This window comes from Prorops nasuta, unplaced genomic scaffold (assembly GCF_024137725.1).
Source record: "Prorops nasuta isolate Cenicafe-Biocafe unplaced genomic scaffold, Cenicafe_Pnas_1.2 PNAS00214, whole genome shotgun sequence".
NCBI lineage: Eukaryota > Metazoa > Arthropoda > Insecta > Hymenoptera > Bethylidae > Prorops > Prorops nasuta.
The window spans coordinates 33,409-56,690 of NW_027117010.1; the positions used below are offsets into that span (position 1 = coordinate 33,409).

At 33.2% G+C, this 23,282-nt stretch overlaps 1 protein-coding gene across 1 annotated transcript; it reads left to right on the plus strand.

Annotated features, from left to right (window-relative positions):
- Positions 1-9,036: 9,036 nt before the first annotated feature.
- LOC136785258 (uncharacterized) lies at positions 9,037-9,836 on the plus strand. Its single transcript, XM_066746294.1, has 3 exons — positions 9,037-9,194; positions 9,253-9,374; positions 9,430-9,836. Exons 2-3 carry the CDS (start codon positions 9,357-9,359, stop codon positions 9,772-9,774), a joined length of 363 nt encoding a protein of 120 aa, XP_066602391.1. The 5' UTR covers positions 9,037-9,194; positions 9,253-9,356; the 3' UTR covers positions 9,775-9,836.
- The last annotated feature ends 13,446 nt before the right edge of the window (positions 9,837-23,282 follow it).

Sequence of the window (23,282 nt, forward strand, 5' to 3'; positions counted from 1 at the left end):
CTAGTTATTATTTTTTTCTTGATCTATACTTATCACTTATGCAAGAGAGTTTGCCGTTGTATACAGGGTGGAACGTTAATGCCGCACTTCCTTTAAACGGGATATTCCTGAGTCTTTTCTAAGGAAAACGCTATTGGCCGTTTTAAAATCTGGCCACTGGTTAAGAAGATATTAAAGATTAAATTTTGTATGCAATTATTGATTTTACATATGATTGCAGTAGATTGGTATTTACGTGTGGCAAGTGCAAGTATAAGACAGAAGTTGCTGCTATGAAGTTTCACTCTCCCCTTTTATTGATTTCTTCGGAATCGTTGAGAAGTTGCTGCCGGTTAGCTGTTTTGCTTTTTTATTGATTAGCTGGAAATTTTAAGATTTAATTCAAGTTCTCGCCCAGAAACAAAGGCGTACGCGCAATTTACCTACGGAGAATCTTGGCTGACCGTTATTGTGTGCGTCCCCATACCATTTAATTTCCAATGCCAAATAATTAATGGGCAAATCGAGATAATATAAATTAAATTCTATGAGGATTGAACACTTTAAACCAAGACTATGCTCCAGTCAATGAGCGCTCAGTTGTGCATATCTGTTGATCATTGACTGTAAGCGAGAAAAAGAAGCTATAGCCGAATAGTCGCGTCGTTGACTCTTAGCCTAATAAATGAAAATATTGCGTAATCAAATGTTTATTTACCTGATTTTATGGAGCAACTTCAAGGATGGGCAGCATTGTAAATGTGCTCCATATGGCCACCTTCAGCATCGTAGCACGCCCTTGCTCGTCGGAGAAGATTTGCTTGGACAGTGGCTACCATCTCAGGTGTGATCTCCGTGATAGCCGCATCCAATCGCGCTGTTAGTTCTTCCTGATCCCGCATTAGATGTCTTCCCGTGTAGACCTTTTCTTTCAAGGCCCCCCAAAAGAAGAAATCTAATGGATTCAGATCAGGAGATCTAGCAGGCCAAGGGATGGGACCAACACGGCCGATCCATTTGCCGGGAAACTTGGGGTGCAGCACGCCTTTCGCAGTGGCCGCGTTATGCGGAGCTGCTCCATCGTGCTGGAACCACATTTTCTGCCGACTTTCTAGAGGAACATCTTCCAGAAGGTCTGGAAGCTGATTCTCTAGAAATTCGGCATAAATGTCTCCCGTCAATCGAGATGGTAGGATGCACGGTCCAATCTGTAAACAATTCACAATGAACTTTAGTTGCAAGCATTATTAGCATTTAAGAAACGTGAATAAGTGTTAGAAACTTACCAAATATTTTCCGACGATACCTGCCCAGAGATTTACCAACCATTTGTATTGAGATTTCTGTTCTCTTATTACATGTGGGTTACTCTCAGCCCAATACTGGTTGTTTCTCATGTTCATAACACCATTTTTGTCAAACATGCTTTCGTCAGAGAATAAGATACAATTTATGAAATCGTTACCCTCTCCATGTTTTGCGAGAAGCCAGCGGCAAAACTGCAAGCGGTTCCCATAATCTCTGGGCAATAATTCCTGTACATTCGTGTACTTGTAGGTGTGCATCGATTCGCCATAAAGCACTCGCACCACCGTGGTGTGATTGCTGCCTAAATCTCTGGCTACGGCTCGTGTGCTGGTCCTCGGCCTCTCCCGGAACTCTCGCAGCATCCTCTCCTCAAAGGCAGTAACGCGTGATGTTCTCTGCTTGCTGTTGTCACTATAATTTTGCGCCAAACTGCCCATGTCCCTCAAGCGGTGCACAACCGTCTTGATGACATTTTTGTCCGGGTGTCGCCGATTGGGGAATTTTACCGCGTACACCCTGGCGGCCACGGTGACCGAAGCATTGTTCTGCCAGTATAACTGGAGCATATCACAGTATTCAATGTTGCTATAACTCATTTTTCACTAAATTTACGGTTGAAAAACGGAGAAAATGATGCACACTTATGTCGACAAACTGGTAATAATTTTTTCAGTTGCTAATAACAACCCCTAGTGGTGCGAAAGTAGCCCTTGCTATAAAAAAAAGGGGGTGGTTGTTATTAGCAACTGAAAAATCTATTACCAGTTTGTCGACATAAATGTGCATTGTTTTCTCCGTTTTTCAACCGTAAATTTAGTGAAAAATGAGTTATAGCAACATTGAATACTGTGATCTGCTCCAGTTATACTGGCAGAACAATGCTTCGTCTACCGTAGCCGCGAGGGTGTACGCGGAAAAGTTCCCCAATCGGCGACACCCGGACAAAAATGTCATCAAGACGGTTGTGCACCGATTGAGGGACATGGGCAGTTTGGCGCCAAATTATAGTGACAACAGCAAGCAGAGAACATCACGCGTTCCTGCCTTTGAGGAGATGGTGCTGCGCGAATTCCGGGAGAGGCCGAGGACCAGCACACGAGCCGTAGCTAGAGATTTAGGCAGCAATCACACCACGGTGCTGCGAGTGCTTTATGACGAATTGATGCACCCCTACAAGTACACGAGTGTACAGGAATTATTGCCCAGAGATTATGGGAACCGCTTGCAGTTTTGCCACTGGCTTTTCGCAAAACAAGGAGAGGATAACGATTTCATAAATTGTATCTTATTCTCTGACGAAAGCATGTTTGACAAAAATGGTGTTATGAACATGCGAAACGACCACCATTGGGCTGAGAGTATCCCACATGTAATAAGAGAATAGAAATCTTAATACAAATGGTCGGTAAATCTCTGGGCAGGCATCGTCGGAAAATAATTGGTAAGTTTCTAACACTTATTCACGTTTCTTAAATGCTAATAATGCTTGCAACTAAAGATCATTGTGAATTGTTTACAGATTGGACCGCGCATCCTACCATCTCGATTGACGGGAGACATTTATGCCGAATTTCTAGAGAATCAGCTTCCAGACCTTCTGGAAGATGTTCCTCTAGAAATTCGGCAGAAAATGTGGTTCCAGCACGACGGAGCAGCTCCGCATAACACGGCCACTACGAAAGGCGTGCTGCACCGTAAGTTTCCCGGCAAATGGATCGGCCGTGGTGGTCCCATCAATTGGCCTGCTAGATCTCCTGATTTGAATCCATTAGATTTCTTCTTTTGGGGGGCCTTGAAAGAAAAGGTCTACACGGGAAGACATCTAATGCGGGATCAAGAAGAACTAGCAGCGCGATTGGATGTGGCTATCACGGAGATCACACCTGAGATGGTAGCCACTGTCCAAGCAAATCTTCTCCGACGAGCAAGGGCGTGCATCGATGCTGAAGGTGGCCATATGGAGCACATTTACAATGCTGCCCATCCTTGAAGTGGCTCCATAAAATCAGGTAAATAAACATTTGATTACGCAATTTTTTCATTTATTAGGCTAAGAGTCAACGACGTGACTATTCGGCTATAGCTTCTTTTTCTCGCTTACAGTCAATGATCGACAGATATGCACAACTGAGCGCTCATTGACTGGAGCATAGTCTTGATTTAAAGTGTTCAATCCTCATTGAATTTAATTTACATTATCTCGATTTGCCCATTAATTATTTGGCATCGGAAATTAAATGGTATGGGGACGCACACAATTACAGTCAGCCAAGATTCTCCGTAGGTAAATTGCGCGTACGCGTTAGTTTCTGCGCGATAACGTGAATTAAATCTCAAAATTTCCAGATAATCAATAAAAAAGCAAAACAGCTAACCGGCAGCAACTTCTCAACGATTCCGAAAAAATCAATAAAAGGGGAGAGTGAAAAGTCATAGCAGCAACTTCTCTCTTATACTTGCACTTGCCACACGTAAATACCAATCTACTGCAATCATATGGAAAATCAATAATTGCATACAGAATTTAATCTTTAATATCTCCTTAACCAGTGGCTAGATTTTAAATCGGCCAACTGCGTTTTCCTTAGAAAAGTCTCAGGAATAACCCGTTTAAAGGAAGTGCGGCGTTAACGTTCCACCCTGTATAATTGTAAGATGTATCAATTTTTGCACGTTTCTTTGCAATGAACACTTCTCAACATATTTAATGACAAAGTTTTCTCAGTCCCACTATACCTGAAGTATAGTTAGAACCAATTAAATCCGATGAAAACTAATCTATGATATGCCTACAGAAACTGAATTCTTCGTTTGAACATGATTTATTTGTCACAATAATATTTACTTGATTAGCGGAATATAATAGTCTATTTCAACATGATTTACTTGAACAAATAATATTTATTTGAGTGAAATAAATCATGTTTTGAACGAACTAAATAAAACATTTGCAGTAATTTTTTGGGCGTTACATTGGCAGAAATAATACGTTTATTCTCTATGAATGGACAATTTTATTTCGCACAACTATGCTATATTATTATGAGGAGGTTTCGACTAGGTTCGACAGGTTTAAAACAAATGACTATCTGCTACAAGCTAGAACGTTTATGCATGTATACACGGCGGAGACTTCCTCTATATCAGTCAGCATTCTTAGTTTGTCTGTTCTTTTATACGGTAGTGATTTCATATATTTTATCAAGATTTCGTGATGGCATGTAAGATAATGAAGAAAAAGCTTCTAGAATGGAATCTCGGATACCTCATTCCATTATTCGAAGGTAAGTTATCTCAAAACTATGGTTATATATATATATATATATGTCGGAGATGATAGGTTGAGAAGTGATTGGTTGGGGGAATATAGTGGGAGGTAGTTGAGCTATGGTGGAGATAGCAGTAATATGTTGAGAAGAACGAGTGAGCGTTAGATTCAACGAGATGTAAACAAATCGGAGTTAGTAATGTAAAGTGGGTTAGTAAATAAACAAGACGTGGAAGGGAGGGCGGAAGTATGATGCGGAGTAAAATTAGTGACAGTTTCACGGTGGGAACCGGAAAAGACGGAAGTAATCGGGTGGCGGCTAGAAAAATTCAAGTGTTCTCCGATATATATATATATTCTACGTGCAAGTGATTAATCGATTAGTGCATCAATAATCTCGATGTCGCGCGACGATCGATTAAAAATGGCGGATCCGCGGATATGGTCGGTCAGTGGGTAGTAAAACAATCTAGAACAGTGTAAAATGTAGAACATTGTATTATATTTGCTGTATCTGCGTAGGGCTGAACTCAGCAATATTTGAGTGGTGCTTCGGTGATATTAAAATTGAATACAATTTTGAAACATGATTCACATATTATTTTGTAGAACAAAACCTCACATACGATGCAACCTTGGTGCTAACCGAGGGACTTATTTCCCAATTAGGATTGCCTGTTGGTATACAATCAAACCTATTAAAGTGCATTAAAAATGAGAATGTGAGTCTCCTTCGTCTTCGCTTGGACTAATATGAACAATAATTGATAACTTTCATACAGTGAATTTCAATTTTCGTTAGCAGTGTATTGAACTTGCCAAAGAGGCATTAGACGAAACACCGATTGTGCTACATGTAGAGGGCCGCCATGACTCAACAATCGAATTGTATAATTCAATTAGTGAAACTGCACCTGATGATATTTTTAATCAACAATTTTCTTCACTTCAATCTGATGATAATGCAATAGCAAACCAATCATCGTCTAATACTGGTAAGTTGTGCAGAATATCCTGTAAATAGTGAGTTTGAGTATCCAATGTTATTTCAGTGAATGGTGTTAGTGGATTTGTGGACGAAATTTCTACATCGGTAGCGTCGTCTTCAGTGCAATTAGCAGGAGAACCATTACAAAATCGACAAGAAAATAATTCTATCAGGAAAAGGCAGCGACAGACAGTTGTATGTGATTTTAAATTGGAAGAGCTCTTGAGCAGTGATTGCATTGGAGAAGCGGTTTTGGCGGTATATAAATCCAAAAAATATCTCGATAGTCGCTACCAAAATTATTTAGTGCATATAATTTGCACATTTTTCTTAACCAATCGGCCTACTTATGGGTAAGTAGGAATAAATATTTTTACTGCAAAATAAGTTTTTGAAAATAATTTATTTCCTTTAGACGCCTAAATAACGAATGTTTTGAGGTACTTGCAACAAAAATAGTTAATATTTTTACTACTGAAAATCCTCTGACTTATTATACCCCCCTCCCCCCCCCCCCCCCCAATCCGAAAGCACCAGTCAAGACAAAACAAGTCTGGATTATCAAGAGGCAAATTACCAGACAAATATAAAAATCTACTCACATTATTAAAAGATTGTAATGTAATTGATAAAAAAAAATGGATGGATGAGAATAGCGACATTGACGAAGATCCTATTGACCATACTTTATTAAGTAAGTATTTTTATCACTTCTGTTAACCATTTTTTATTGTTCAATATTACGTACAGGTAATGAGGACGAAGATGCTGAAAAATGGCTGAGACATAACAGTCAACCTCTAGAGACTGTTATTGAGAAGTGGATACGTTGTTATAGTCGTGTTAAAAACTATTTGGCTGCCAAAGTATAATTGAAATTTATGATCGTTGGCTAATTTTAAAATGCAGTTTTGGATACTTACTGGTAAAATTTATACTTTTACGGAAACCCAGGTAAAAAAAAATCGATCTTAGAAAGATCTTAATTTTGACTTGAACTATAATCGTAAGATCTTAGAAAGATCTTAATTTTGATTGAAATATAATCGTAAGATCTTAGTAAGATCTTACATTCGTCTTTCAGGCAGTCTTGCTTTGGGTCACGAACAAGACGAATATGTAAGATATTTCTACGATCTTTCTAATACTTGAAAATGGTATTTTTGATTTGCAAATATAGGACAGGGCGCGTAAAAAAATTTGGACTTGCAAAGCGCTTGGATTCGGCTGGAAAGATCCTCGAAAGATCTTGCAAAACTCTTTTCAGTGTATTGGAAAGTAGCTTGCTCTATCCCGCCAGCAAGACAAGTTCCGAGCTCTTGGCAAGCGGTTTCCAAGACGATTCGAAATTTGAGAAAGTAAGAAGAATAAGTTATAATTAATTTGTTTATTTATTTATTTTCATATATTTGTTATTATGATTATCGATTAATACAGATATTAGTTAATTTTACTGCATGAAATTTTTTTTCCGCGGTGGGACTCGAACCTGGAACCGATGCCAATCTCACGTACAGCTGTCCGAACGTTTGCACCATTCAGCTAAACTTGGATTTATATATCGATTGCTATTTTAGCGTATATAGAAACAATAGACAAATATGTCGTATTCTGATGTCAGCGACAAGATTACTTGTGGACGACTTTTAAGGCCTGAAATTATTAACAAGACATTATAGGGACGTCTTTAGGATCTGAATGCTGTGCGGGATATTTTACGAAGCTAAAGCTAGCGTTCGATGCGAGCAATTCGATAAAGCTCAACATAGCCTGAAGTAAGCAAGCAATGAAAATAAAAAAATATACATCTTCTTCCTTATTTCACAAGGAACAGATCCATATAGGTTAAAAAGTGGCCCTGCAAGGGAAACAGCTGAAAAAAAATTGTAGATGCTTAGAATGCGCGACCTTTTTGCAGATTTCTCTATGTTTTAGCTAAGTTTAACCCCGCTGCTACCCACAGAAAATTCGTCAGTTAATTAAACAAGTATGCATCTTCTTTCTTATTTCATAAGAAAGATCCATATAGGTTAAACAGTGAAGCCAGCGAAGGAAATAGGTGAAAAAAATGATTGAAAGTAATAAAGTGCGACTTATTCATACAGTTTTCTATTATTCGCTTAAATTTTATCTCACTGCTGCCAATAGGAAGTTTGTTAGCCAATTAAAAAAATATGCATCATCTTCCTCTTTTCATAACGAAGAGATCCATATAGGTTAAGAAGTGTTGTAATCGGCGAGGGAAATAACTGAAAAAATTATAGAATCTAAAAATGTGCGACGTACTCACAAATATTTTACGTTTATTATAATCCGAATTCACTAAATTTCTTCGGCTATTTCCCTTGCCGGCTCCACTGCTTAACCTATATGGATATCTTTCTTATGAAATAAGAAAGAAGATGCATACTTGTTTAATTAACTGACGAATTTTCTGTGGGTAGCAGCGGGGTTAAACTTAGCTAAAACATAGAGAAATCTGCAAAAAGGTCGTGCATTCTAAGCATCTACAATTTTTTTTTAGCTGTTTCCCTTGCCGGGTCCACTTTTTAACATATATGGATCTGTTCCTTGTGAAATAAGGAAGAAGATGCATATTTTTTTATTTTCATTGCTTGCTTACTTCAGGCTATGTTGAGCTTTATCGAATTGCTCGCATCGAACGCTAGCTTTAGCTTCGTAAAATATCCCGCACAGCATTCAGATCCTAAAGACGTCCCTATAATGTCTTGTTATTAATTTCAGGCCTTAAAAGTCGTCCACAAGTAATCTTGTCGCTGACATCAGAATACGACATATTTGTCTATTGTTTCTATATACGCTAAAATAGCAATCGATATATAAATCCAAGTTTAGCTGAATGGTGCAAACGTCGGACAGCTGTACGTGAGATTGGCATCGGTTCCAGGTTCGAGTCCCACCGCGGAAAAAAAATTTCATGCAGTAAAATTAACTAATATCTGTATTAATCGATAATCATAATAACAAATATATGAAAATAAATAAATAAACAAATTAATTATAACTTATTCTTCTTACTTTCTCAAATTTCGAATCGTCTTGGAAACCGCTTGCCAAGAGCTCGGAACTTGTCTTGCTGGCGGGATAGAGCAAGCTACTTTCCAATACACTGAAAAGAGTTTTCCAAGATCTTTCAAGGATCTTTCCAGCCGAATCCAAGCGCTTTGCAAGTCCAAATTTTTTTACGCGCCCTGTCCTATATTTGCAAATCAAAAATACCATTTTCAAGTATTAGAAAGATCATAGAAATATCTTACATGTTCGTCTTGTTCGTGACCCAAAGCAAGACTGCCTGAAAGACGAATGTAAGATCTTACTAAGATCTTATGATTATATTTCAGTCAAAATTAAGATCTTTCTAAGATCTTACGATTATAGTTCAAGCCAAAATTAAGATCTTTCTAAGATCGATTTTTTTTACGCGGGAATTGGGGACAAAGCCGGATTCTATATAGTAAATTAATTTTACATTGAGAAAGATTTTGACATCTGCTATAAAGAAAAGAGCAATTTATTCCCCAAAAAGGTTTAGCTGGCTGTGTGAACAAACGAGTAAGGCTCGTACAACACCCCGTACCCCGAAAGATAATTTGATTGAAGAGCTATTAAATTGTCCAGTAGTATGTGATGGTAAGCCCACTTATTTAGTAATTGTATAAAATTTTAAGTCCTTTACTTGCATTTTCAGATCGCAAAGTGATTATCCAAGTATATTTATTAGTGTCTGCGCTGCCACCTCGTGCCCAGAAAGTTACAAAATGGAAACCATCCATTATTGAATGCAGAAAAGGAATGGTAGAGGTGGTGAAGGTAAGACTACCATTTTTTCTTATACAATTCTCTGCATTGCTATTTGATATTTTAGACTTCTGTGGATGTAGAAGCGGCCATTTCAAGACGAGAAAAAAAGATGAAAAAACTGGGCATGACCGTGCAACCTTTCATAATTGTGCAATCAACGACTCTAGATAAAGTAGACAAGATTTTTGTCTCAATAAGCAGCCATATCTATGACGTTCCATCGATGATTAAAGCTTTAGAGGTGTGTTTTAAATCGTTTATCGTATTTGATCTATCCTATCCTCCAGAAGGAGAACATCTATGGACTTACATTCAGTGGATGATATATGACATATACACTAAATATGATGGCAAATACCCTAACGTTATGTCTATGATAAACAGAGTACGATCTCTTTCTAACAATTAATCTTTAAACGAGGCTATTAAAAAATAAGTGGAAGTCAACTATTTTGATAGATAATAAGTAATTATTTTCGACTCTTGCGCATACTATTAACTATTTTCTTCAATTTGGAATTCTTTATTTTATAAATTATTATATACGCTCATTTATTTCGATAATGTTTCGTTGCAAGATTTGTAATATTGTGATAAAAACTACCAAACAATTTCTGTTGCATTTAAAAGGACTACACCCTTGTCGCTTTAAGTATGAGTGTTGCTCTGATCAGTGTGGACGATCGTTTCTAAATATACATTCTCTAAAAAAACATATTAATAAGACACACATTGCTGTAGATAGTCCTAGTACTTCAATTGATTATAATAGGGACCCTTTAAATTTGCAATGCTTTCATAGCAATCCGGATATAAATGAAGCTGTTGACAAAATTGATAATGATGAGTTAACAAGCGTGTTTATAAATTCGAAAATCAATGAAATATGTACCACAGGTAACGTTAAAGATTACCATAAAAATTTTCAGCTACGTGGTTTGCGTTTCATATCGAATTTGTCTTCCAAGACTTGTGTGACTAGATCAATGGTTCAACACGTCATAAACGAAGTGAAAACCTTAATGGAAGTCGTTCAGGAAACTATATATACCGAATTATGCGACATTTTAAAAAGTACAACGTTGCTCAAGAAGATATGTCAGGGGTGAATACAATTATTAGTTCTACAAAATCATTATTCAGTTTTTTAGAAGCAGAATATTTAAGAGAAAAGTTTTTGATACAAACTGCATATTTTATCAAACCCATTCCATATGTAATAGGTGAATGTCGGCAATCAAGAAAAACTAAAAATGTTACAGCATATACTGCTCGGAAGTATGTTGCACAAGTTATACCTATGAGAGAAGTATTATCCAAATTCCTGCAATTGCCAAATGTGTTGAAAGTTATAGATGAGCAATTCGCTAATTACGATGAGGAACGTTTCGAAAATGTTATTCATAATGTCACACAAGGCTCGCTGTATAAGAATTTGCGTCAAAAATATCCGTCGAAAATGTTTGTTACTTTGTATATTTACTTCGACGAGTTCGAATGTGGTAACCCTTCGGGTTCTAAAGCTGGCGAACACAAATTAGGTGCTATGTATTATTCCATCGCAGGATTACCTGTGCAAATTTACACTAAATTGGAAAATATTTTTCTAGCACAATTATACGAAACAAAGTATTCCCAACATTTCACTACATCGCAAATTTTTTACAAATTGTATGAAGAATTAAAATTTCTGGAAGATACAGGTATCATTATAAAAACAGAGAATAATTTGATCCGCAGAATTTATTTTGTATTAATTGCTATATTAGGGGATAACGCAGGATTAAATTGGATTTTGGGTTTTCAGTGTAACTTTAGGAGTAATTTTTTTTGCCGAATATGCAATCTTACCAGAGCAGATTGTCAAAATGTACACGAAATTTCTGCAGCAATGCGCAATCCCATCGATTATTATAGGCATTTACAAAACAAATCTAACGGAGCAAGGAAAGCTTGTGTATTCAATAAACTAAAGTATTATAATAATTATGTCAACTTTTCTGTAGATCTTATGCATGATTTGTTTGAAGGAGTATGTCGCTATGACATGGCGTTAATTCTCCAAGTACTTATGTATGCTGATAAGTTGTTCGACATCCACGAAATCAATAGACGCATAGATAGAATTTTTAACTCATAATAAATCGGACTTGGGAAATAGCCCACCTCCTATCTATGACGATTATATTAAAAAAGGTTGTTTAATTATGTCTGCATCTGAAATGCACGCATTTGTGTTATATTTCCCGTTTATCGTAAGCTCCTTAGTAGATGAAAATTCAGAAGTATGGAATTTCTATTATATATTACACGACTTAGTAGTAACCTTGTATAGTAGAAGTTTTAATACAGATTTAATTTGTTATCTGAGGGCCATAATTGCTGAGCATCATAGAGAATTTTTGCGACTGTTTAAAACACACTTGAAACCAAAATATCATTTATTGACACATTATCCGTCCATAATCACTTGTCTGGGTCCACCACTAAATTTTTCATCAATGAGATATGAGTCTTTCCATAGGATTTCCAAAAGTATTTCTCTAATGTAGTTGCAAGCAGAATAAATTTGCCGTATACAATTGCTTTTAAACATCAATTGAAATTCAGCGACAGACTTTTATGCAATCGAGGCTTCAGCGATAATTTAGAATTCCCTCAGAAAATAAAAACTCAGGCAAATTATATGCACGAAAAATTGTTTGGTAGCCTTCATTACGTTAGATACGTTTTAAATAAATATGTGAAATACCACAAAGGTACAATTGTTGTTATAGATATATTGAAAGATGAAACGCCGATATTTGGAGAAATATGCAATGTTTATTTAGATGATAAAAATGAAATATTTTTTAGTTTATTTGTGTTTGCGACAGTAGGATATATTAATCATTTATAAATCTTATCAAATCGTTAGAGAAATTGAACGTCGAAAAATTTGTATCTTTATCTGATTTGTATACAGAAAATCCATGTACCATACATAATTGTGATGGTGTTTTCTACGTGCCTGCTTTTTTTATTATAAATATTTAATGAATAAAATACGTTTTTCTTGAATAATATGTATCATTATTAATACCGATTATTTAATTTCACTGAAACTGCTGCTAAATTTGCTATACACTTAAAATGATTTGATTTAACTTCAAAAAGGCTTTAGTATAATTATTTCACTTAATTCAAAGAAATAAGTTTATAATATTGTCTGAATTCAAATAGTTTTTCTTCCAATTCTAATATCGATTTGTTCAATGAAGTTAATAAGTTTGGGACAAATATATAATTTCATTGGTCCAATTAAAATATTCAAATACAGCATATATTACTCACAAACACTATCTTTTCGCCGTATTGGATTCTACAATTTATTTAAGACAAATAAATTTCACATTGATGCAAATAAACCTTTCTCTCGGTGTACATATAGGTAATTTTTTAATTTTTAAGGTTTTTAAATTGCTAAGCTTGTTACGTAAAATGACGTATTTGACATTATAATTGACAAATGATGCTGATCACGCAATATTATCGCAATCATAAAAAAATGACAGGTACTCGCTAAATAATTTCACTTCAAAAAACCAGCAAATAATCTTTATTGTTAGTTTCGTATTACATCCTTGATTCTCTGATGCTTTCCTAAAGTGCAGGATTAAGTTTTAATGTGTTTAAATGTATTCATATATAGGAATCACATTCTTTACGGACAGCATAAATATAGTTTTCACATCATCAGCACATTTTCTTTTAATTTTCCTAGTAAGAATTAAAGTTGTTTAATATACATATTGTTTATTAAAAAGGTGCCTGTAATTAGTAATAAGATAATATAATTTACAAATGCAACACACGGTAGATACTCGTTCAGTTACTAAAAATAGTTAGCATCTGCGTTCAACCAATTGGTCACTTGATCGATTATCGACTAACTAATAGAAGCATCATGTTCCTTCTTTGGTAATAAGACAATAAAGGGGAATAAAGTTTAAAAAAACATTGTCTATTTCATTTTCATTTCAAAGTAAAAAGCCTTGAAGATTCCAGTTAATTGATTAATCGATTAGTAGCCTGAACATATTCATGAAATAGTTTTATCGTTAGTGATAAGATGTCTGCTCTGTGCGACTAAAATGTAAAATATAAAGCATTTGCTTATTACCAATTCCTATAACATAGTTTGAAAAAAGGAGCGTACAAATGAAATTGTTATTCTTTATTCATAGTAAGTAGGAAATAGCATAGAAAAGTGTGAAAAAGTAAAAAATTTGTGTGGTGAACGTAATGTGAATGTGACTTCTATATGGATGCTATTAATGGATTAAAACTCATTCCTGCATTTTAAGAAAGTTTCAATGGATCCAGAATAACCACCTATATTAATAGTAAAATATAATCTGCTTATTTGAAAATGGAAATATTAAACGAGCACGTATTATTTGTTCGTGTTTGCGATGATTGTGCGTGGTCGACGTCACCTGTCGAGCGTGACGTCAAACACGTCATTTTACGTTCTGCATCGCACTTGTTTTACCTATTTGTAGGAAAAGTGCCTGAGGGAAAACAATCTTAATATATATTCAGGAGTACTTCTCTTTAAAAAAGTATATGAATTTTAATACGCTTTGTATACAATTGTATTTTTTGCTATATTTAAAACTCTTATAAATAATTGTAAGTGATTATACGCAAATACATGTGTTGTATAAACGTACATTGTCAAACTGATTCATCAAACTTTCAACTAACTTCACTCCGTACTTTATCTGCCAATTTTATATGCTAGATTATAGCCGAAAGGTTGACGAATCAATTAGGTACAATGTGTAGATATAAGATAAGAGGCAAAAAATAATAATTAGCCAGAGAGCTTGTTAAATTTATTTCCTGATCAAGTTCAACGGAATTAACGATGCTTTAGATTGAACAACACGCTTGAGATCTTTCATATTTAACGAGAGTCGAACTATAACGTGTACCTTTTTGAGGTGGGTACTAGATTTTCTAAAAACTTTGTAGAAGTGAGTCGACTATCTATAAATTAGTGAATATGGCCGAAATCTAGTGGCATTTTGCTACAGTTTCCTGATGTCTTTATTGTAGTATTCATTTAGAAATGATGATCTGGAGAAACATGTAACTTAATAATCATTAAAATAACGTCAAATTGAAGAAATAGAAGAAACAAAATGGAAATAAATGTAATTAAGAAAAATACGGATCTTAGATCAGTAAAAGTGTTTGAAAAATTTTAAGTGTTTGTATATTTAAATTATTTGTTTTTGCTTTTTTGAAATATATTTTGTAGTAATACCATTTAGGTATTAAGATTATAACAACAATAGCGGCTTTCACAAAAGATTGAAGAAATAGAGCATAAATATTTGTAGAAATAATAACGAAATTGAAAAAAATGATCAAATATGTAATTGAAATTAACATACATAATTTCTTGATATACACTTGCCGGTAATTTTTCTTTCTTTTCTTTATTCTCTTCACAAACAATCTTTGCTGTATTTATTCAACTTTTTGTGAAAGCCGCAATTGTTGTTTATCACCTAAATATCTAAATTGTATTGGTACAAACTATATTTCACAAATGCAAAAACAAATAATTTAAATATACAAACACTTAAAATTATTAAAAAACTTTTACTTATCTAAGATTCGCATTTTTCTTAATTACATTTATTTTGTAGTTTTTTCTTCTGCTTCTTCAATTTGACGTTTTCTTAAAGATTATTCAGTTATCTATTTCTTGAGATTATGATTTCTAAATGAATACTAGAATAAATTCGTTACGATACTGTAGCGAAATGCCACTAGAATTCAGCCACATTCACTATTCTTATAGATAGACGACTTCTACAAAAGTTTTCGGACAATCTAGTACCTACCATTTTGGAAACCTGAAACCTTCGAAACATTTTTCTCAAAATTTTATACCTCCTATATAATATACAGAGTGTATCTATATATGCTCATGGTCCATAAAAATTATTTCATAAAATGATGCAGAAAATTATTTGCTCAAATAAGAATTTCTCAATGATAATAAAATCCGAATTGAACGACAGTAAATTTCGTCACATAATACGTTCATCTAAATACTTTGATTCGCTCATGTATTAAACTATATACAAGCGACATACATTTATGGGCAAGCCGCAAAACCTGTAAAGATGGAGTGATTCTGAGAAAAAAATTGTGCTATACAATTGTTTAATATGTTTAATATTTTTCGGGTTACATAATAAAATTTTTAGATGAAGTATTTACATTAACTGTTGTGAGCAGGGTGATAAATATTATTTATTATAGAAAACGTTTATAAAAGTTTTCATGGATATGATAATAACGATAAAATAGTTTCATGAGATTTTTTATATGCCTAATATATCTTTAGAGTTAAATTAAATCCTGTTTAGACATAATTTCGTTAGATAGATATTCTCATAGAAATTATTACGTAGTTCCTTAAGTGTAACTAATATAAGAAATTTTGTAGATGACTTTTCATAGATATAAGGAGAGGGATAATAAGCATTAAAAAATTTTACTAATTTTACTTATATTTTTTATATTATATAACGATATGTTTAGTCTACACGCAGTGTTATATAACTCAATAAATATCAATAATACAACAAATTCATTAGTATTTTGTATAATGCCTATTGTCTTTTTCTTATATTCATAAAAAAAGTATTTTACATAATCTGTTACATTATTCGTATATAACTAATTATGTAATATTTAATGTAGAGTATTGACCTACCGAAATTATGCCTAGACATATTTTAATGGTATTTTAAAAACATTAGCCAAATGAAAAAGACTTATTAGACGTTTTTGTCGTTAGGATAATATAAAAGAAAACTCTCTTGTAAACCTTTTTAATCATATTTAATATTTATCAATCTGTATAAAATTGTATCTAAACTCTTTGTTCAAAAATATAGATATGTAACGCGTTAAATATTAACTATATTACAAAATTATATAAGAGGATTCTATTAAGAATCGATTATTTTATACAGTGTTTGTCGTTTAACGAGCAGCTGTAAGGCATCCTGTATATGAAGACCGAAAGTGATTTTAAACAAATAAGTGTTTCATGCTTCCTGAAGAACTAACTGATGTTAAAAATTTCAAAGAAGGGTGATATTTACTGCATATATCTAAAATGCAAATTTATTTTTATTGAAACGATATTTTAAATAACACATAGGGGGAGTCCGGGAGACTTGAAGCACTTTTCAACAAAATTAATATATTTTCTTAACAAAACAATATAGAGAGATGAAACGGGTGGCTAAAGATAGCTTGGCTTATTGACAAATACAGGTAACCTGTAGGTTTATGTTCATTGATCAAGAAGAGTGTGGCATTTATTCTTATAAAAACTGTAAAGTGGCTCAAATCTCCCCCAGAGGTGGGAGACTTAAACCAGTGAGGCGGGAGACTTCACCATACCAATAGAAGTCGGAAATGTAAACATTAAATATTAAATTTAATACACAAATTAGTTATTAATAAGTCATGTTTGAAGAAAAACTACTTTTTATTAATTTTTTAGAATTGTGCATTGAATACAAATAAAGTTTTGTTTCGGCTTTCTGCCACGGCGAACTGTTTTCTTTTTCTATTACTTTCCTTTTTTTATATTGAAAAGGCATTTTACATCTGAAAAGTAATCAAATAATTATCTATTAAAATTTCCAAATTGGGTACGTGCCTACGAAAACGCAAAACAGTGGTTTATCTCTCCCTTCACAACATAGATTATGTCTCCCACCCTATACCTCTTATGATTATTTTGTTAAAAAAATATTGAAATTATTTTATACTAAACTGATTTTATTTTATCAAACTAGATATTATTAAGAGTGAAAATACAAAGTTTCAAATAAATAACTTACAAATTGAAAAAATAGGAAGCAAAATGAGGAGTTTGCAATATTATACTTCAGACACGTCCAAACAACTTTTCCTCAATAGTAACTAGGTGCCTTTCCATATCGCTCTTTTGCCATGCGCTAGAGTAGGTGGTGCCTAAGTATATGTTTACAAAAAAAAAATTCGCTCCAATTGCCTAAATATTAAAAACGATATTTCAAATGGTTTATATCTCCCACCTGGTGAAGTTTCCCGGACTCCCCCTACTAAAAAGATCAATATAGTATCACGTGAAATTTGTTACATTCGACACCACGTATACAGGGTGTAACAGCAATGATGTTTTTAATTTTTACCTCAAATTCTTGGGACTAAACTAACTAGAAAAGTCCTATATTATAAGGTCCGGAAAAGCATCATTGCTGAGATAAATCAATATTAAACAGATGAATCAAGGCTTTGATTCAACGGATAAATGACTTTAATCTTACTTTCGTTGCCAGTTCTCCTTCAAAAAACAAAAGAAGTTTGTACTTCTCCGTCGTTCCGTATTGTCGTACACGCATAAACATATTCACGCAATTACGCCAATTAAGGGGATCCATTGCGCGTCGAGAAAGTACTTCCAAATTATCTTCTACATTTTCATAAATTTGAATATATTCATAGGGACCAAATTGGCTCGTATTGATATGCTTAATTAACGTAAAAGCTTATTTTCTGGATTAAAAAAAAAAAATTTAATCGGATATTAATAATAATATTTTATTTCCCATCAATAATTTCGAAAAAGGGAGCCTTTACGATGCTGTGCCAAACTTCAACGAGTAATTTAAGACCAACAAGAAGCAAATATTCCCATAAATGTAGAAGATTTTTTGGAAATACTATTGTAGCGCAACAAGGAAAAATTTGCAAATTTGCCATTGTTGCGCTACAATAGTTTTTCCAAGAAATCTACTACATTTATGGGAATATTTGCTTCTTGTTGGTCTTAAATTACACGTTGAAGTTTGGCGCAGCGTCGTAAAGGCTCCCTTTTTCGAAATTATTGATGGGAAATAAAATATTATTATTAATATCCGATTAAAATTTTTTTTAAGCCATTAAATAAGCCTTTACGTTAATTAAGCAGATCAATACGAGTCAATTTGGTCCCTATGAATATATTCAAATTTTTAAAATTGTAGAAAATAATTTGGAAGTACTTTCTCGACGCGCAATGGATCCCCTTAACACTTTCTCATTTTACATATTAATAATAGTACTTATTGTTTCATTGCTACTTTGCAATACAATTTCCGATAACCTTTGTTTTATGCTCAAATTTAAGAGAAGCTGAGCTACACTTCTTATTACATTAATTGTACTATCAACATTTCACAATTCTTTTTCCAAAAAATTATGATTATTGTTACTGTAACTATTATTATATGTTTACATTGAGTTGTTTACACTAATCGCCTTTTTTGGGAAATTTTGAATATTCCAATTTATAGAATTAAGAAAATGTTATCTTTGCGTATGGGACTTCAAATCACTTTTCACATTAAACATTAACCTTTTTGCAGGACAGTTATGATTACTATAAGAAATTCCTCGCTTTTCGTTTCTTATATGAATTTACAGATGTCGATTAAATATTATTACCTTAGAACATTTAAAGTGACAACCCATTTCTTTACAAATAACACTTGTATTCTTTACACCGTGCAACAATTGATCTTTATGTAAACTAAATATATGCATTCTAAAGTTAATATATTTACTGAATATTACATATCAATTAGAATAACGGCATATAGTTTTTAATCCTGATGAATATTTATGAATCATCTGGTATTCATTGTTGTCAAAAATATGATCGAAGAAAGAATTATACACATATAGCAAGGAAACATTATGAGCTGTGCTTATCTCAGTGCATTTGTTCGCGTTTGTTAAGAAATGGAATAGTAGGGGGAAGTCCCCTAACACCGGGACAGCACCTAGTACCGGACATATACAGTATCTCCGTATAAATAAGCAAAAGCGATGAAATCACTCCACGGTAAGGATGAGGGAGAAGAGTAATAGATATATTTGTGGTGCGACACGCTTTTGTTTTATGACATTAACGAAAGGATAGCCGTTATTTGCAGTAATACTGTTAGTCAGATAGCACGGCATAAAGCTAATTTCCTTGAATAAATAAACAACGGAAATTATATTAGCATTTGCTGCTCTAAGAAGCAAATTTTATAAGTAGTATTATAGTGAAACTTCAATTTCAATAAGATCTCGGAACTATTTGCTTTTTATATTTTCTTGTATACATGCATGTCCCCTACTATCGGGTGCAAATGTTTCCCATAGTACCGGGCAGCAAAATGTTGAAATTTTATTTTACATTTCATATATACAATTAATTTTGAATAATTAATAGCAATTATTTATTAAAGTTAAAGGAAAAGCAAAAAAAAAGGATTGTGGAATAAAAATTCTTTAATAGAAGCAATTAATTGCGTATTAAGCAAAAGTATGTCCATACGATAAATTGCATTAAAATATAAAATTTTAAAGAGCACTTTACACGATAAATTGACTTTATTACTGTAAAGGATTTTCAAAAATTTACTTTCACTCGTTCATTTTCTTTTTAAATAAGTTTATTTGCTACGTCCCGTTGTTACAGAGGTTGATTACAAAGTGAAGTTAATATGACTAAGTAACTTAAATTTTAAATACAAATGACCTTAAGAGGTGAGGAGGAAGAGGACCGCAAACTCCTTTCAAAATACCGTTGCCTATTTATTTTGTTTTTAGGCAATACCGCCCCAGATTCATAACAATCTGTGCGCGTGTTGACTAATCAACATCGGACTTGTCCTTGGCTATTAGCTTAATCATCCTCCGATTTAATCCAAGATGAGCCTACTTACAATCAAACTTTATTGTTTTATCGAATACAAGTTAACTTCCTGCTTTTTGCAATTAAAAATTAATAAATGATTTCCTAACGCGTTCTATTCAGTACAATTACGATCTGGTCAAAAAGTAAAGTTAATGCCCCAGGTTTACAAATTTGATATGATATTTACACCGGAGCACGAAGAGCAATTGATAGCACATCTTAAAGATTTGTCAAATCGGTGTATGCCAGTGTCGATAAAGGAATTCCTAAAACTAGCTTTCGATCTCTCAGTAGATCTGAAACTTCCTCATTGTTTTAATATTGATAAAAGGCAGTAGCAAGTAATTTTTTTTATAATTTTATGAAAAGGCATCCCAATATATCACTGACAACACTAGAATCTATACAAATTTAATGCGAGCATTGATTTTAAATAGACTAAAAAGGCTAAAGTCGATATATTTTTCTCAAACTTGGAAAAATATCAATTTATACCATCTAATATCTATAATTGCGAAGAGACAAGCATATCATTTACAAAAGCATGGAAAAGTAGTAGCTCCAAAAAATGTGCGCCAAGTAGGTAAAGTAACTTCGACTGAAAGGAACAAGAATATTATAATATTATTTTGTATGAGTGCAACTTGATCCTATATTCCACCATTCTTTGTCTTTCCAAGACAGAATGAACGACCGGTTAAAAATGTAGGTGTTGCTCAGCCAAAGTGATGGATAAACAACTTTTTTTTTGCAATATCTGCATCATTTCATAAAATATATATGCTCGTCTTTCATAAGATAATCCGGTGCTCCTTCTTTTTGAAGGTCATAGCAACCATAAGACATTAGGTGCTATAAATTTTTGCATCATACATCATATTCATATGATCAGTTTTCTGTCTCATATAACACACAAACTTCAGCCTTTTGATAGAACGTTTATGAAGCCTTTCAAAAATGCCTATTATGAACAATGCAATTTATGGATGAGAGCAAATGCAGGAGCTCGTATAACAGACTACGATATCGCAGATCTGGTTCGAGAAGCATTTGTTAAATCATCACGACTCGATATTGCTGTTTCTGGGCTTAAATCCTCTAGGATTTTTGCTTTTGATAAAAATATATTTTTTGAAACTGATTTTTTTCTAAGTGATGTAACAAACATTGGTTTGAATGAATATGATGATATTTTTTGTAAAAAAGCAATTGTTCATGAACTTTCAATTGTTTAAGTTCCTAGCCAACTACCAGTGTCAACACTATTAATTCAGATCCATTTACTAGTGGCTCAAATGTAGATATTACTCAGAAATTATTGGATATTTTGCAACTGCCTGATGCTGCAAATAAATGGTCAGAAACGAGAAAGAAAACATCGGAACATATTGAAATTCTCACTTCATCTTTAAACAAAAATAGGTTGGAAAAGAAAGGGAATAATAAAAGAATTATTAACATTGATTCTACTATAAAGAAATGCAAACGTATTACTAAACACGAAAATACAAGAAAACGTTATTATTTAGAAGGTGAAAATGAAACAGCTTGTGTAGTTTGCTTGGAAACTAATGACGAAGATTGGATTCAGTGTTCAAATTGTAAAGGATAGGCCTATGAAGCTTGCGCTGATCTTTTGAAGTCATCTATCAATTACATTTGTGATAGATATCAAATTTATTAAACTTGTTACAATTTAATCAACTTTCTTTAATGTGCCTGGTACAAGGTGCCATACTTTATTTTGAATATATTTCGTACCCAAAGTTTATTGTTGTTAATTGTTAATATGTATAAAATATTACTTTTATTGTATATATATATGTGTTCGCAGGATCTTGAACTAATAATACGAAAAAAATCTTTTTTTCCAAACAGTTGTTGAGCTATCCTTTAAATTGCTTAAATGTCCGGTACTAGTCGACTTCACCCTATATTTATAAATAATTACTCCTAAAGATAAATGTGTGTGCTTGAGTTATTATAAATATCAGAAAGAAATGTTAGAGTCATTCTTACTTCAAATATATAATTTGTTTTGGAAAAACCTAGATTTAGTAAAACAATAATAAAAAATAAAAAATATTGACCGCTTTTTAAGAATGGCAAATGCTTTCTGACGTTAGTGTAATTGTGGTCCATTCTATCGAAAAAAAGAAGCTTTAACTTTAGGCCCGTTGATTTTTAATTTGAATGATATAAGTATATAATATTCAGATAACTTACAAAAATAGATAAATAAATACTGTTATTACTAGTTAAACTAAATATGTTCTTTGAATATTCAAAAACTTGTTGCGGAAAAGCACTATAGTCGATAATTTCATAAGCATTTAAATACTAGTGCCATTCAAATTCATGAACATTTGAGTTGTCGGCAGATTTTTTTGTGAAAAATGGTATTTTTTGCGCACTGTGTAACGCAAGTGTGTTTAGAACATTTTCACTTTGAGAGTAAAAGTAGCAATATTACAGTACAAAAATTGGCTTAAAGCTGAGATAGGACGACTATCTAATAGTAGCAAAATCATTCCAGAAATATTCTCTGCATTTGCAGTATGTACATAGCTTTCCATATTTTCATTAGATTCTCAGAATAACATTCCTATTACGTGTTCTGTTTATTAGCCCGTTATAAAATAGATAATGATCGTATTTTCGTTCCAATAGTAGCCACTCTGCTGGAATTAATGTTAAATCTATCAAGGTGGTTCCAGTCAATTAATTGCAAGAGCGTTTGGTAGGAAATAATTGAATGCATGAGCTCCTCAACATATGAAATAAGATTGCCCCACCCCCTCTCTTTCTTGTTTTAGACTCTAAGAATTTTTCAAATTAACAGATATATAACTAATTAGGGCGAGAATAAAACTAATTTTTTGTGAAAGAAAATGATTTAAAATAGATGAAAATTGAATGATAGGCGCTTAATCTATTCTCTAAAATCAATACTATTTAAAAATGTATTTGACAACCCATCTATAGGTCATCGTTATAACATAACCTGATGAAATAAGTATTAGAAATATATGGTATTTACGGTAGAAACAATGCATATCTGCGGGAGAATGTTAACCAAAGCGATGTAAGCTGTTCAGTTACATACCATTCAATTTATGCCA